This window comes from Lactuca sativa, chromosome 9 (assembly GCF_002870075.4).
Source record: "Lactuca sativa cultivar Salinas chromosome 9, Lsat_Salinas_v11, whole genome shotgun sequence".
Taxonomy (NCBI): domain Eukaryota; kingdom Viridiplantae; phylum Streptophyta; class Magnoliopsida; order Asterales; family Asteraceae; genus Lactuca; species Lactuca sativa.
Genome location: NC_056631.2, coordinates 50,826,254 through 50,843,158, shown reverse-complemented (window position 1 = coordinate 50,843,158; position 16,905 = coordinate 50,826,254). Strand labels below are relative to the sequence as shown.

Below are 16,905 nucleotides of genomic sequence, written 5' to 3'. Positions count from 1 at the left end.
CGAGACCTAGGATTTTAGGATATAAGGTTGCGTCACTACTTAATGATGCAGTGAGCACCATGATCATTAAGTAGCCATGTCACGACTCTCCCAAAACCCCAAACCAAACTTAACGTAAAGAATATCAAGAGATAAACCACATACCAGGAACCAGGTGTTATAGCTTGATTCCCCTCATATGCTTCCCTTTTTACAATGATTTACTCTTCCATTTCATTTTCACTAGTTGCTAATTTAGGATGACTACTAAGTGCGAACATATCCCCTTCCTTTGGCCCTTTCAAATGCTCATAACTTTCTTATACGAATTCGGATTTAGTCAATTTTTTCCTACGTATTATTTGTTATCTTGGATAATTAATCATTTTTGACACTTTTAAGCTTGACTTTCATAACTTAAAACATAGGTTGTTTGGGAAAAACATTTATCAAAACAAGCAACATGTTCTTTTTTAAGATATCATAACTTTCTCATCACTCTACCAGACCAACATTACGATAGTTATCATCCTACCACCATTTCTTTTCAAAAGACAATAGCATCCCCTCTCATACTATCGTTACTAATTTACAAAATGAGGTGTTACAAAAATGAAATCTTAGAGCAAGAAATAGATCAAGTTTTATCCACACCCATCTTGCTACTACCGATGATGATGATTATGATGAAATCGTCAAACTGAAAGACAAAGTAGAAAGATAAGATGAAGAAGACCGAAATTATTGTCATGAAGACGGTGAACTATAAAAAGATGATGAGGACGAAGACTTTTAAAAAGTCAAGGATGTAGAGAGTTTCATACTATGACGATGACTTAATAATGTAATAATTTTACCTTTTTAATATTCTATAAATAAATATCTTTTAATTGGCTCTAATAATTATTATCTTGTTTTTATATTCTATAAAAAAAAATATCCACATGACCTATTTATAGGGATAAGTTTATGTATAGGACAAGTTACGTTACATACAACCATATATTTGGTCCAGACCCAATCCACAATCACGATTTAATTTAGTCAAAATATGATTTAACTGATGTGCTTTGAATTCAAATTTGCTTTCATTTTGAGCTTGAAAACCAAAATCATGCACATCTAGAGACGAGTGAATATGTAAGAGTTGAAGCCAATAATGTAAAACTACAAAATCAAAATATTTGCCCCCATGATGGTAGCCTATCTGTCAAATAGTGTAATTTCACATGGAAGGTTTAAGGTAGAAACTCTGACACACATAAATATTATTGTTAGTGTTCCACGATACTTAAAATATTGCTAGTGTTTCGTGATTAATATCTCACATGTCTTTGGAACAGATTGATATGAACTGTTTAGATGGTACAATTTACTACTTTCTTTTTCAAAATCAAAACCTTTTAAAACATATAAAAGTTTGAATGCATGGATCTTGACTTTATCGAAAAATCTTTACTCCAAGGTAATTCATGTGATGTATATCTCCATGTTTATAAAATTTTATCTAACCAATCCATCAATTCAATTAGGAACCCAAGATTTGCATGTTAGATCAACAAAATTGGTTCTAAAGAAATTTCTTTTTATTAGAGTTTTGTTTTGCTTACCGGATTCATCTTTTATACTTATACGCTAAATCAAAATGAGAATAATATCATATAACTTTATTTTACTAATATATTTTCATAAAACATGTACACATTGCGTTTTGTAGTAGATCATAGTGTTTTTGTCTCCTCACCTAAGTCCCCATGCTATAAGCATTTCTTACATCCTTTGCGTAAAGCAATGGATTGGACACCCTTTGAAACAAAAAAGGGCAATTCCGACCACTCTCCATTTTTTGTTAAACATAAATATCATTCAGATTTATAAATTTGAGACAAATTCAATTACTTAAACAAATAAAAATGAAGCATAGATTATCAATTGTTGAGTCGAATAGATTAATTCGGGTCGGGTTTTAGGAAAGTAGTCTTATAATATAAGCCATCATCCTTCAAACAAAAATTTAACCAATTTTGGCTGGCATTTATTTGCACACATTACAAAATGTTATTTTATTTGTATTTATTTACTTTTGGGTTATTTTTTCTTTTTCTTTTTCTTTTTGTAAAACAACTGCAACTACTGATCGAACATGTCATTCAATCGAGGTCCACCGAAAGGGCGTCGATGGCAGCAAACAACCTTTCGGTAGCTCCAGTAGCGACTCAGTTTAATGGTGGTGTGTCAAATCGTTTTCTCGATAAACTTCTGTCGTTCATGGTGAATTCACCTCTTTATCGGAACTACGCTGCAAAACTCAGCGCGTCACCTGCAATTGCCACCCTCGAAACCATGCTGGTATGTCTATGCATCTGAATTTTTGAGCGAGAATTGCGACTTGTGAATTTTCATGTAGCGATAGTGGATAATGAATGAATTTGGTTAATTAGACATTGAATGTGATTAATGGCTGAATTGCAGTCTTCAACTGAATCGAGATAGTTACTTGAGTTTTATGCACTCGTTTAGAGAATCGTTTGATTGGTTTTCGTTGTGATTCTATAGTAAAATCAGATTAAAGTGTGTGTAACATTCAAATCATAAGCTCACAAAGGAGATGATAGTTTTCTACTTTTCTTCCATACATCATTACATTTTTTATACAATGATTCGTTTACTTTTTATTCAGGGAACTGATTCAAATGAACAAGAGGCAAATCCAAATCAAAAGAAGAAGGTACTGGCTTGCCCCATTTGTTATGACACATTAATATGGAATGGTGATCCAGTTTTCTCAGTGTAAGTTAGTTTATTCAATTTGAAATCTTTATACTTCTTTTCTTTAACCATCTGTTTCACTTTAAAATTTAATATTTTCTTTCTGCAAATTCTTCTCACAGAGATTCTACCCCTCGATCTATCCTAAAATGTAGCATCTGTAAAAAGTCCTACAGTGGTAATGAAACACATCTTGATCTAACAGTAGCCAGTGGCACCAAGAAATATGGTGAATACAAGCCTGCTTCTTCTGAGCTTTTCAGGTACCACAATCTAATCAATAAACCTATAAGAATTAAAACTCATTTATTTAAAAAAAAACAACAAAACAAACTTATTTCTTGATCACAGGTTGCCTATAGTATCATTCTTGTATGAAAGAGGCTGGAGACAGGGTTTTTCAATATGGGGTGGTTACCCGGGCCCACAGAAGGAGGTAATATGAAATATATGTGTAATGTCTTTTGTTGAACATGTATTAAGTAACAGAAAAACTTGATTTAATTTTTGTTATCATCTTTCTACAGTATGAAATGATGAAAGATTATCTTGATCCGGTAATTGGAGGAAATATTATTGATGCTAGTTGTGGTAGTGGAATGTTCTCAAGGCTTTTTCAAAAAAGCGGTCTGTTTTCTCTTGTTGTTGCTCTAGATTATTCAGAGTCCATGTTAAAACAGTGTTATGACTTCATCAAGCAAGAGGAAAACATATCAAACGAGTACAATTACAAGTCTATTTTTCATACATTATTTCTGCATATTTTACATTTTATATCATTTCTGATTAAAAAAAAATGTAATTTTAGGAACTTAATCTTGGTTAGAGCTGATATTGCACGACTCCCATTCGCTTCAAGTTCTATAGATGCTGTGCATGCTGGTGCGGCTCTTCATTGTTGGCCCTCACTATCTGCTGGGGTAAGTATTCTTTTTTAGGGGTGTTTGATGTGTCTGTTACTAGGTCTGGTAAGAGGTTGGGTCTGATTCGGTCAGATTCAGACTGTTTGATACCACAATTAGAAGTCTTTGATTCGGTCCTATAGCATCTAATATGTCTCTTGCGGGATCTGATTAGAGACACTGGAGAGTCTGACCCAATCAACACCTATCAAACAACCTCATAATAGTTATATTCATTTTTATATTATTAATTATACGGTGTGCAATAGGTTGCTGAAATAAATCGAATTTTACGACCCGGAGGAGTTTTTGTTGCCACAACTTACATAGTAGATGGCCCTTATTCATTTATACCCTTTTTATCGGTTATACGCGAGGTATGTATAATGTATTCAACTTTATGGATGATTAACAAAAGTTGAAAGTATTTAAAAAGAAATTAAAGGTTTATTAAAACTAATCGATTGTTTTGATTTTGTTATTTTAGACTCTCGGGCAGGTAACAGGAAGCCGTATCTTTCTATCTGAAAGTGAACTTAAAGACTTGTGTAAAACCTATGGACTGGTAGATATTACATGTGTCAGAAATAGACAATTTGTTATGATCTCTGCCCGAAAGCCCGCATGAACATGCCCGAATTGCCCTAGAATATCTTAAAAGATAACGTGTAACATTTGTATCATGAATAATTTGCAAGAAAATGAATTAAATGTAAATGTGAAGGAGACTAAAGTTCTCTACATAACTGTATAGAAGTTATCAACTATGAATCATATTTGCAAATGGCAATTATCTATAAAGCAATATCTTTTCATCACTTTAAACTAAGTATTCATCAATCGTAAAAGTTGTATATAAATGTAGCGGGTAAACGAGCAACAAGTTACGTCGCAACCCCCTTTTTTTGATGGCAAAACTAATTCTAAAAACATCTATAAATCTTTGAGCTCTACAACATCTGGTGCAAGGAAACTGAGAATATCAAATGCAAAAGGTATAAACGTGTGTTGATTTTTCATGCACGTTTTCTCGTGTTTTGTCACTTTGCATGAGACAACTTTTATAGTAGCATGCTCCACAGTGAAAACTGTAACATCCTGTTTGAAATAGAGTAATTAAATAATAAATCCGGAACCCCAATATGTAAATTTATAATTTATATTATTTTATAATGGCCCTAAAATCAATAATATTTAGTGGGGGTGTTGGTTTTGGGAGCCAGATGTTATAAATTGAATTAATCGAGGGTTAAAAAGGTAATTTCGGGACTTATTATGTAAGGATTTATGGAGACAAGGATTGATTGGTAACATTTTGGACTAGATTTGTAAAGGGTTTCAGGAGGCAGTGTTAAAAGGACAAGACATGATAAAGAGAGGACAAGACCGAGAAACAAACATCTGGGTCTTCAACGACGTAACATATGCAAACTGTTGATTAGGGTGACTCTTTCAAATTTTCCATAATTACTTTTTAAAACCTAAAAACACAAGTTTGTACCCTTCAACGGCAAAAAAAATCATAAGAGACCATTTAAACTAATATACTAAATATTATTGGGTTACAGTAACAATAACCTCATATTATAATGTGATGTTGGGGAATATTTATTGATCTGATCGACTTTTATGACTATCGGTTCTAAGATGCAACTTCTACGGTGGAAGCTCCCGTCGTCAATGATGATGACATAGAAGAAGTTCCCCTAAGGTGGCGGTTTTGAGATGTTGAAGGGAACATAGTATCTTGATTTTTTTCGATTTGGAGATGTAACAGGGGAGTGGACGGTAGGGTGAAGGTATTTAATGGGTAAAATTTTTCTTATTTGCAAATTAAACTTACAATGATTAAAAAAAAATATATATTTAAGCTATTTTATTAGGGTTAAAGACCAATAACGTGAAAAAATGAAAGTATAGGCCATATTTATCCAAAAGAAACTAATAGTGACTGAAATGATAACTTTTGATAAATATAAGACAATTTATGTAATTTTTTTCTTTAACTAATTTTGGCCGGCAATTATTTGCACACGTAACAAAATGTTATTTTATTTGTATTTATTTAATTATTTAATTTTGGGTTATTTTTTCTTTTTCTTTTTCTTTTTGCGAAAAAACTGCAACTGAGTGAACAGACCACTCAATCGAGGTCCACCGAAATGGCGACGATGGTAGCAAGCAACCTTTCGCTAGCTCCGGTGGCGAATCGGTTTAGTAGTGGTATGTCAACTCGTTTTTTCGATAAACCTTCGTTGTTCATGGTGAATTCACCTCTCTATCGGAACTTTGCTGCAAAAATCCGCGCGTCACCTGCAATCGCCACCGTCGAAACCGTGCTGGTATGTGTATGCATCTGAGTTTTTGAGCGAGAATTGCGACCTGTGAATTTTCATGTAGTGATAGAGGATAACAAATGAATTTGGTTGATTAGACATTGAATGTGATTAAATGGCTGAATTGCGGTGTTGGCCTCTGTATGGTTAGCCTTTCACTTCCGTTTAATTTTCGTTTTATACTAATCAATTTTAGGTTCTTAAACTGAATCGAGACAGTTACTTGAGTTTTATCATTTATGCACTCGTTCAGAGAATCATTCAATTGGTTTTCTTGTGATTCTAATAATAAGATCAGTCTATTGCATAGGTGTTAGGACAATGATTCGAAGGGACGTAGATTTATCCCGATTGCTAGGTTATTATGCATAATCATTTTAACAAATATCACAAGTTATTTGCTAATTACTTGTAACACATTTGTTGATTTTGAAGGTTAATGTTAATCCATTTTATTTAGAAATAACAAGGTCCAATGGAAATTTTTGGTATTTGAAACAAGTATCACCTGCATCTAAACCAACATTACAAACTTAATGGTTGAAATAGAGAACAAGAAGGCTCTTGAAAAGTTAAACCTGCAATTCTTTTACACTTAGTACCAGATTAGAGTCTTTCTACTGTGTAACATTCAAATCATGAGCTCACTTCTTTGAAGGAAATGATATTTTTCCATACATCATTAACATTTTTCCTTCAATGATTCGTTTACTTTTTATACAGGGAACCGATTTAAATGAACAAGAGGCAAATCCAAATCAAAAGAAGCAGGTATTGGCTTGCCCCATTTGTTATGACACATTAATATGGAATGGTGATCCAGTTTTCTCAGTGTAAGTTAGTCTATTCAATTTGAAATCTTTATACTTCTTTTCTTTAAAAATCTGTTTCACTTACTTTAAAATTTAATACTTTCTCACAGAGATTCTACCCCTCGATCTACCCTAAAATGTAGCACCTGTAAAAAGTCCTACAGTGGTAATGAAACACATCTTGATCTAACAATAGCCAGTGGCACCAAGAAATATGGTGAATACAAGCCAGCTTCTTCTGAGCTTTTCAGGTACTACAATCTAATCAACAAACCTATAAAAATTAAAACTCATTTATTTAAAAAAAAAACAAAACTAATTTCTTGATCACAGGTTGCCTATAGTATCATTCTTGTATGAAAGAGGCTGGAGACAGGCTTTTTCAATATCGGGTGGTTTCCCGGGCCCACAGCAGGAGGTGATATGATATATTTGTGTAATGTGTTCCATTGAACATGTATTCTAAAAGAAAACTTGATTTAACTTTTTGTTCTTTATTTTCTACAGTTTGAAATGATGAAAGATTATCTTAATCCAGTAATTGGAGGAAGTATTATTGATGCTAGTTGTGGTAGTGGAATGTTCTCAAGGCTTTTTCAAAAAAGTGGGCTGTTTTCTCTTGTTGTTGCTCTAGATTATTCCGAGTCCATGTTAAAACAGTGCTATGACTTCATCAAGCAAGAGGAAAACATATCAAACGAGTACAATTAGTCAATTACAAATCTAATTTTTCATATATTATTTCTACATACTTCACATTTTATATCATTTCTGATTAAAAAATAATGTAATTTTTAGGAACTTAATTTTGGTTAGAGCTGATATTGCACGACTCCCATTCGCCTCAAGTTCTATAGATGCTGTACATGCTGGTGCAGCTCTTCATTGTTGGCCCTCACCATCTTCTGGGGTTAGCATTCTTTTTTAGGGGCTGCCTGATATTCCTATTACTGGATCTAACTCTGTCAGATTCAGATTGTTTGATACCACAATTAGAAGTCTCTGATTCAGACTGTGTGGAACAGGTAGCTGAAATAAGTCGAATTTTACGACCTGGAGGAATGTTTGTTGCCACCACTTATATACTAGACGTCCCTTATCCATTGATGCCCTTTGTATCACCTATTCGCGAGGTATGTATTCAGTTTTTATGGATAGTTAACAAAATTCAATTTTAAAAAAAATAAAAATAATTTTTCTTTTTATTAAAACTAATGGGATTGTTTTGAGTTTGTTATTTTAGACTATCGGGCAGGTATCAGGAAGCCGTATCTTTCTATCTGAAAGTGAACTTAAAGACTTGTGCAAAACTTGTGGACTCGTAGATATTACATGTGTCAGAAACAGACAATTTGTTATGATCTCTGCCCGAAAACCCGCATGAACATGCCCGAATTGCCCGAGAATATTCTAAGATAACATATGCGAAAGAACTTTCAATTGTATATTATAAACTTTTAAGGAAATTAAACTTCTCTCTGTATAAGTGTATAGAAGCTATATCAAATATCAACTATGAATCATATTTGCAAATGTCAATTGTCTATAAAGCAATAATTTTTCATCACTTTCATCTAACACAGCTGAATCATCTCCGCCACCATACTCCATATCAATACTCGTTCTATCATCATCATCATCATTGAATCGGTATCTCGGTTTCTGTTCTCCTGATTCCGATTCAAGAGTTTCCATCTCGGCTTCTATAAGAGCTTCCATTTGGGCACGTTCGCGGTCTCTTGGGTACGTTCGATACAGAAAGGAATAGATGAAACAACACAACGTCATCGGAATCGCGATTGAAATGTAGAGGGCTTTAGCCAATGAGGTGGCGTTAACACGATCGGTTTCAATGGTTTCGGATCCTTTTTCAATCGGTTTGTAGCCGTAAACGTGTTGGGCCAGGATTCCGACTATTGGAGGAGCAAATGACGATAGGATTGACTCGAATGATCGGTCTAATGCGTAGATGCTTGTTCGTGATTTCTCCGGAACAATCTCTGCAAAAATAGGACTGTAGACGTGTTTGGTATGATGGAATCAGGAAAGGAATGGAATTGCTCATTCCATAGGAATGAACAAAGGTCTAATCACAAAAAAAAACCAAATAAGAAAAGAGAATAAGTAAAGAACTTTACTTGTTTGTAGCCGGGCCGTTCCAAGAAATAAAAAAACCCGTAACAAACAACACAATAGCATGCGAAAACAAAGCCGAAGGATCGTCTTTCAATGCCAACAAAAGCAACGCCCCCAATGGAATAGCCGATGCCGAACTTATTTGGGCCAAAACAATCCTCCCGGAATTCGGATTCCGCTTCGATAAAATATCACCAACCCGGCCTCCAAACAACCCCCCAAACGAATTCCCAATCACAAATAAAGTCATCAAGAAAGCCGTATCCTTATGAGAGAAACCAACAAGTTCCAACCACATGGGTGCAAACGACAATGCCGACCACGGAAACGAACCCGTAACACCTTGAGCCACTATAATCTGAAAAGATCGAATATTAATGACGGATTTAGCCTCCCGGGCTAAATCTTTGACTTGGGATAATAAAGATTGACTTTTTCCGAGATTTTGAGGGGTTTTGGAGTCTTTGAAACGTGGGTCGTCGGCGAAAAGGCGGACCATGATTCCGACGATGACACTGATGATTCCGACGAGATGAAAGGCGATTCGCCATCCGGAGATTCCGAGGAATGTGGTAGAGGCTAAAAGTAAGGAAAGGAGTCCACCGATGATTGAACCGAGGTTGCTTGTTAGTTGTAGCCACCCGAAAGCCATTCCACGGTTTTCATCATTGGTGGAATCGGCTACTAATGATTGGATTGCGGGTCCTACTATTGCAAGACCGATTCCATTCAAAGCTCTAGATATTGCAACCTGAAAAGAAAAAATAGACCTTATGTATACAACACTTTATCCAGACAGAAAGAACGACTTAATAGGGAAAATAAAGCTTATTCTGTTTAAAGTCCTATCGTTTTACAAACATGCACCTTTATTCCGTTTAAAGTCCTATCGTTTTACAAACATGCACCTTTATGTTTATAAGCATGATTTAACTTAAAAGGAAAAAAAAATCCCAAATTGGTTCCTTTAAAAGAAGTAATAATATGTTTTCGGAAGTCAAACATCAAACATGCACCATAAATACACAAGAATGCTTGTTACCATGAGCACAAAAACGTGCATTACTTGAAGTCATTTCACACATGTAAATACTTGAGAGGAAATCCCAAAAACCCTTAAATTCAAAACTTTTGCACCTACAAAAATGCTTGCATTTACTACTTTTAGACCATTTAGAAGTCGAATATTACTTCTACATCATTATGAAAGTAGCATATTCTACATACAAATATAGACCATGTCTTTTATAGTCAACTGAATTTTTTCCCCAAATGCATTTTCTTTTGTCTCGATGACAAATTCGAGACAAATGCATCATTTGATTCTGATTATCTGATAAAGCTTATTCACTTTCATACCCAAATTCAAACACCACTTAATCATTAATAGATGAAAAAAAAAATTAAGAAATTGATCAATCTAAAAGCAAAAAAGTTGAGTAATTTACCTGAAAAAATGATGAAGATAATGCAACGAGGAAAGTAGCGGCGGCCCAAAGGAAAGCACCGTAAGCTATGATGTGAGCACGGTTATGGCGCATCGCCAAGTACGCCGCGAGAGGGAAGCAGGACGCCTGAACGATTGATCGGAAAAGGGTCAACGATCCCAACCGAGTTGGGTCAGCGTGGAGCTCTTCTCCGACCTCCTTGTAAACTCCCGGTAACAATGACTCGTCAGCTCTTTCCATTATTCCGGCGAGGTTGACCAGTATCAGCGTCACCGTCTCCGGCGTCATTGCTTGATTCTATGAGATGGGTAATTTTTCAAAATTGAGCAAAGAAAATCCCCAAAAAGGGAAGGTGAATTGAGGGATCAACCGATTGAAGTTTCTTGAATGTTGACGGTGGTCGGAACTTTTGACTAAAGAATCGTTGACTGGGTGTCGATTATCCCAAAACACCATTGTTTCAGATTGACCATTTCTTCTTGGTCGAAGTTTCCAATCCCAATAGGTACGATGGCTGTTGGTGCGACAATGTCAACAGATATTTATAACTTTTAAAATATAATAAAAGTTATTAAGAAAGGTAACTAAATATTGTCAAATTATTTATAACGTTTAAGATACGAAATAAGTTTTCAAAAAGATAATCAAATATTCATAGAATTTAGGATTTAAAGTCAAACTGATCGTGTATGCAATTGATTGATATGATAAAATAAACAAGATATAAGTTTGGATTAAATACTAATAACTATCTTATACAATTCTTAATGGAATAAGCTCTTAATGGAGTTTTGGGACTGGGTTGCATATGTTGGGCATACCTGGTGGTACGTTGAGTGCACGTGGTCAGCGCCACGCTTTTGGTCAACATCAGAGTACACTGGATGTACTCTCTTGGTACGCAAGGCGTATTCCGCTGGGAAGAGATATTGACTTTTGGACCTTGACCAATTGACTTTGACCAAGTTGGACCTTGAGGTTATTTTGGGGAGTTTGATTGTGTTTGGTCTTTTGACTGGAGTAGGTGTTGGTTTGAGAGCTGGGATTCGGAGTCGGGACCTCATTAGCTTTTGTCCGGTTTGTGAGGTAAGTTTTCTTCACTGTACTTTCGGGTCAAAGGCACCAAGGTCGGCCCATTGGATTGTTATCCTGGTTTATCGCATGTTGGTATGATGTAGTGATATGTTAGATTTGTATCCTGGTATATATGATGATGTTATGCTTGGTGCTCTGTAAGATCTGCCTAATTGTCTGGTAATTGGTTATATGTTTAGCTGTGTATATGTCTCAGTGGTGTGGGTGGGTTGAGACTATACTGCTTTGTGTTGTCAGTCAACAAACTTGGTAATGTTTTTATCGATATGTTGTATGGTTTATTGGGTTTATATGTGTTTTGGATATGTATATGTTGACATGTTGTGTGTGGTTGGGTTGAGCTGTTCCTGCTATGTGCTGAAGGCCATGAGACCTAGGGAGTCTGAGATAGACTGCAGGCTTGAGGGTCATACCAGTCAGGCAGAAGCCCGAAGAACATTCCAGATAAGCTGAAGGCCCGATGAGGCGTACCAGTCATGCTGAAGGTTCTATGAGCGTACCAAATAGACTGTAGGCCGGTGGGGTGTTCTAGTCAGACTGAAGGCTCTGCGAGCGTACCGGATAGACTGTAGGCCGGTGGGGCGTTCCAGACAGGCTGGAGGCTCTGTATGCATGTTGTTTATCTGTTATTATGTTTATGGGTTGGAACTTTGGGGGAATTCACTAAGATTCGTGCTTATAGTTTGGGTTATGTTTCCAGGTACCTCAGTGGACAGTAACAGGGCGAAGGCGTGACCGTACACATCCTTGGTTTTACAACTGATTGGATCTTGGGAGACTCTGATTTTAAATAATGTTTTGGAAATAATAGTTTGTAAACACTTTCATTAATAAATGGGTTGCTTTTGAAAGGTTTAAATTTGTTGAAATTTTTGGGCTGTTACATTAATCCATCTGGAAAAAAAAATTCCATACGCTCTTACTCTCTCTCTCTATCTCTATCTATTTTTATCTCTCACTCACACTCTCTTTATCTATCTATATATCTCTTTGTGAACGATTTTTCAACCTCTTTCCTAAGGGTTGGAGAATTTCATATAAACCTTAGTTTGGGTTTCATCATTTTGCTTTTGGTGTTGTGAGTCTGATTCCCTTATAGGGGTGCTACATTGGATCCTTCATCCATAGCAATGATCTGGAAGTCACAAGATCACAATCAAACAATAAAGCGGTTAGTAGTTCTTTATTTTTGTTCATTTTTCAATTATGTTGCTATAACTAGTAAAACCTGGATTCTAGGATGCATGTGCACTTAGGTAAATCTCTTAATTGACCTTAGATAGTGTACTTGATGCTAATAATTCCCAACACATGTTGTGTCCTTTACTAACTTGTTTTCTTTCTTTGTTTGTCACTCTTCATCCGTCTCTATTGATAAAGGACAACATACTTTCAACCTATAGCTTTAGGCCTTTAACCACTGGCACATAAGTATTTCCAAGGCTCATTATTCGCGGAAACGTCACAACAATAATATGACACACCTGACTTATAATACATCTTTACTGAAAAAATAAGTATTACAATTGTTTTGTGTTTATTGAATTTGTTTTGACTTTTCAGAAATTATATATATATATATATATATATATATATATATATATATATATATATATATATATATATATATATATATATATAAAACTTATACTTATATTCACCCTTTCTAGAAGTATACTACACTTATTGTGACATACCATATATGCATTCATTTCAAATAACTTAAGGACTTTGTTATAAGTATGTTGTCCAAATTACATAAAATATAACCAAATAACACACCAACAAAATTAAGTTACATATAATCAACATAACTTATTGCAATTCTTGGACCCAAAATTCTATTTAATAACAAAATTAAGTTAAAAACAAACAAGATATATCTTAAACATCTACCACTTTGTACAAAAACTATGAGGAATGGATATTAACCGTTTTGGTCTATGACAACTCATGTGAAAGTTTTCACATTAGTTGTTATCAAACCAACACATAGATAAACATTTCTAGATATTTTTTAGAAAGTAAGCCTCAGCTAGACACATCTTCAAATATCAACGTAAAATGGCTCCATTTTCAGTTAATAAATATCAAGCATCTTTCAACTGATATACCATCCATTGTTGTAGTGGCCTGCATACACTAAGTTGGTTAAATGATGATATATTGAGTACTCATATATAACTTCAAATCTACATGACTGGCAGTAGTAAAGATCATATATCATGAACACCTCAAAGGGAATCTCCATTCCTCTTGGTTTGATGAAAACTCGAACACAAATAACTTAAATATTTTATGAACACAACATCAACATAAATAAGAAGTCTCAACCAAAATGTGTTGGCGTCCTCGGATCTTCTTAGATGCTAATTTGACCACGCCGTCTATAAGGACATCTTAGACGCCTTGAGGGACGCTTAGACCTTATTCCATCTTACAGTGCTCTTTTTGCATGTAGGTTCTGTCCCTACAATCATATTTGATTACCTGCACATGTTGTTCAACAATCATATTTGATTACAGTGCCTCGAGGGACGCTTAGACCTTATTCCATCTTACAGTGCTCTTTTTGCATGTAGGTTTTGTCCCTACAATCATATTTGATTACCTGCACATGTTGTTCAACAATTCATCAATGTAGGGCCATTTTTGGGCAAATACATATCAATTCAACTCACTAATAGCCTTTTATTATGTTCCCAAAATGGCATGATAAACTGCTTATCTCTAACATCAAATTCATATGGGTGGTGGCAGTAAAGATCATATGATATTCATTTCTTTTTCAGAGGACTTCTTCTAGTAGTGGACATGAACACCTCAACATACATCTTTATTATATGTTGGTTTGATAAAAACTCTAACATAAATAATATGAATATTTTATGAGCACAATATCAACAAAATAACAAGTCTAAACCAACATCCTAACATGTTTTAATACCCTTCTTCAAAAAGACTGATATTCGAAGATATATTTCAAGATAAAAAGAAAAATAGATATACTCCATTGACTTACGAACTTGTTCTCGAGTACGTATGAGTTTTGCACTTGTTTTTATTAGTTTAAAAATTGTTCTTGGTTATATAATAATTGACTTATGTGTTGTATATTGTCTCGAAATAGATAATATATGTTTTTAAGGCCTCTATAATAATTCCAATAAGAGAAAGTACTTGCTAAGAGTTCCGAACTTATTCATACTATGAGTTTTGGATATGTTTTTTGTTATGAGTTTCAGACTTAAAAATTGTTTTTTCCCTTGTATAATTTCAAAAACGGGATAGATACAAAAATGTTACTTGAGTTGTATCATCTTTTGAATCAAAACCTTGAGTGAATGGTTGTAGGGCTTAGAGGGGCCATGACCCAAGGCCCCAACTTTTCCGTACTCTTACGGGTTAATGACCTATAAAGGTAATGAACTTTGAACTTTGTCCACATTTAGGTAATTATGTTTTTTTTTGTTCATGTTTGACCATTAAACTTGTTTGACCTGTTCAAAATAGGGTAATATGACTGGTAATTACGGTAATATTACCTATTATGAACAGGTCAAACAAGTTTATTGGTCAAATGTATACGAAAAAAACATGGTAACCTAAATATGGACAAAAACCAAAGTTTATTACCCGTTTTGGTAATATTGGACAAGAACCGTCTCAAAGACTATGCCCTAGGATCAGTCTCCGATAGTCAATGAACAATTAGGTTAGGCTTGGTTTAACCCAATTCAGTCCTAACTAGTCATGGGCTAGGCTGTGTTGTTAGGTCTTTAAAGCACATACAACCTAGCCCCTTAAGCATATACAACCTAACCCCTAATTATTTGGGCCTAAACTGGTTAGCCCAAGACTTGATTGTTTCCTCATACATAAAGACCGAACAACCTAATTTCATGTCACATCAATGGATCTTATGACTACTTGCACTTAACATAAATAACCCAATATTTCCAAAATGGGTAATGAACTTTGGTTTTTGTCCATATTTAGGTAACCATGTTTTTTCGTACATATTTGACCATTAAACTTGTTTAACCTGTTCATAATAGGGTAATGTTATCGCTAATTACCAGTCATATTACCTTATTTTGAACAGGTCAAACAAGTTCAATGGTCAAATGTGTACGAAAAAAACATGGTTACCTTAATGTGAACAAAAACCAAAATTTGTTACCTTTCTAGTTCATTAACCCTACTCTTACTATATTTATCCGTAATATTAAAATAAAAAATAAAGTTTTCGTTGTTAACATGACAAGAAAAAAATTGACGATACTCACTCCTCACATCCATTTTAATTATTTATCTTTCTTATAAATTTATAATAAAAATTTTAATAAATATGTATAGAATAATAATTTGTTTTATCTTAATTATATTAGGCTACACGGTGTGGGTTCGACATTAGGCTCAGTGAGCTCGACGCACTCCGGGCCATGCCAAGCTCGACTCGGCAACTCAGTGACCAAATGTTGAGTTTGGGAAATTGATTTGACCAATGAGATGGCAGGCAATGGCTACTTTTTCATTATTTTTTTAAAAATAACTCCTATAAATACTACCACCTTACCCATTTATCTCATCAAATCATTTTACAACTCAAATATTTTCTCTCAAAATGTCTTCTTCATCGTCCTCATCGGGCATGTTTGATGCCTTCCTTGAAATGACCATAGAGGTCATTCAGGAGGCGGAATAGAAGGTCGAAGAACTACAACAATAAAATATGGAGAATGCACATCGGAGGAAGAGAAGATACATACAAAGATGTCATGATGCGGCTAATGAACGACTCATGCATGATTACTTTGTTGAGGATGCCACGTTTCAAGGATATTTTTTTGTCATTGATTCGTATGCATAAAGCTTTGTTTTTACGTATCGTCAACGATGTCATGACAGCGTGTCCATTTTTTTTAGAAAAAGTGGGATGCTAGAGGTACAATTATTTTTACTCCTATAAAAAATGCACCACTGCACTTTTTCAATTAACGTATGCCACTTGCTCCAATGCACTAGATGAGAAACTTAGGATGTTCGGACGTACTGCACGAACTAGATTTCACAAATTTTGCAAGTATGTCATGAGATTATATGGTCCACGATATCTGCGCAAACCTACTCGTAGTGGCATCCAACAGTTGTATGCTCATCATTCAAATGTGCACGACTTTCCTGGAATGTTGGGAAGCCTAGATTGCCTCCACTGGGCATGGGTGTAACACTCGGTTCCAAGGTATTTATTATTTCAACCCTTGTTATTAAGTTATATGCAAATTTGGTCCCAAGGGGGGGGGGAGTGTAACTTTTGGGCAGAGGTCAGTACGTTAGGCAAACTCCTAGTACGTTGGGCGTACGTTGTCCAGGGACAAACCCTAATTTTTAGGGTTTAGACCTTATTTAAGCATCATTATGGACT

The 16,905-nt window shown here is 34.9% G+C and overlaps 3 protein-coding genes across 4 annotated transcripts; 2 read left to right on the top strand and 1 right to left on the bottom strand.

Moving 5' to 3' along the window:
* Nucleotides 1-1,884: 1,884 nt before the first annotated feature.
* Nucleotides 1,885-4,455, top strand: LOC111921265 (uncharacterized methyltransferase At1g78140, chloroplastic). The gene is made up of 8 exons (XM_023916838.3): nt 1,885-2,328; nt 2,660-2,769; nt 2,871-3,011; nt 3,100-3,184; nt 3,276-3,469; nt 3,557-3,668; nt 3,920-4,027; nt 4,138-4,455. The coding sequence occupies exons 1-8, from the start codon at nt 2,035-2,037 to the stop codon at nt 4,276-4,278; spliced, it is 1,185 nt and encodes a 394-aa protein (XP_023772606.1). The 5' UTR covers nt 1,885-2,034; the 3' UTR covers nt 4,279-4,455.
* Nucleotides 4,456-5,750: 1,295 nt separating this feature from the next.
* LOC111921266 (uncharacterized methyltransferase At1g78140, chloroplastic) lies at nt 5,751-8,365 on the top strand. Its single transcript, XM_023916839.3, has 8 exons — nt 5,751-5,992; nt 6,710-6,819; nt 6,909-7,049; nt 7,132-7,216; nt 7,306-7,499; nt 7,597-7,708; nt 7,824-7,931; nt 8,042-8,365. Exons 1-8 carry the CDS (start codon nt 5,813-5,815, stop codon nt 8,180-8,182), a joined length of 1,071 nt encoding a protein of 356 aa, XP_023772607.2. The 5' UTR covers nt 5,751-5,812; the 3' UTR covers nt 8,183-8,365.
* LOC111921263 (uncharacterized) lies at nt 8,222-10,906 on the bottom strand. Of its 2 annotated transcripts, none has more exons than XM_023916837.3 (3): nt 10,383-10,904; nt 8,937-9,685; nt 8,222-8,812 (listed from the first exon to the last, which is right to left on the bottom strand). In XM_023916837.3, the coding sequence occupies exons 1-3, from the start codon at nt 10,668-10,670 to the stop codon at nt 8,308-8,310; spliced, it is 1,542 nt and encodes a 513-aa protein (XP_023772605.1). In that variant the 5' UTR covers nt 10,671-10,904; the 3' UTR covers nt 8,222-8,307. The 2 variants fall into 2 exon arrangements, with proteins under 2 accessions (XP_023772605.1, XP_042754520.1); XM_042898586.2 differs by having other exon boundaries at nt 8,520-8,798; nt 10,383-10,906.
* Nucleotides 10,907-16,905: the final 5,999 nt, after the last annotated feature.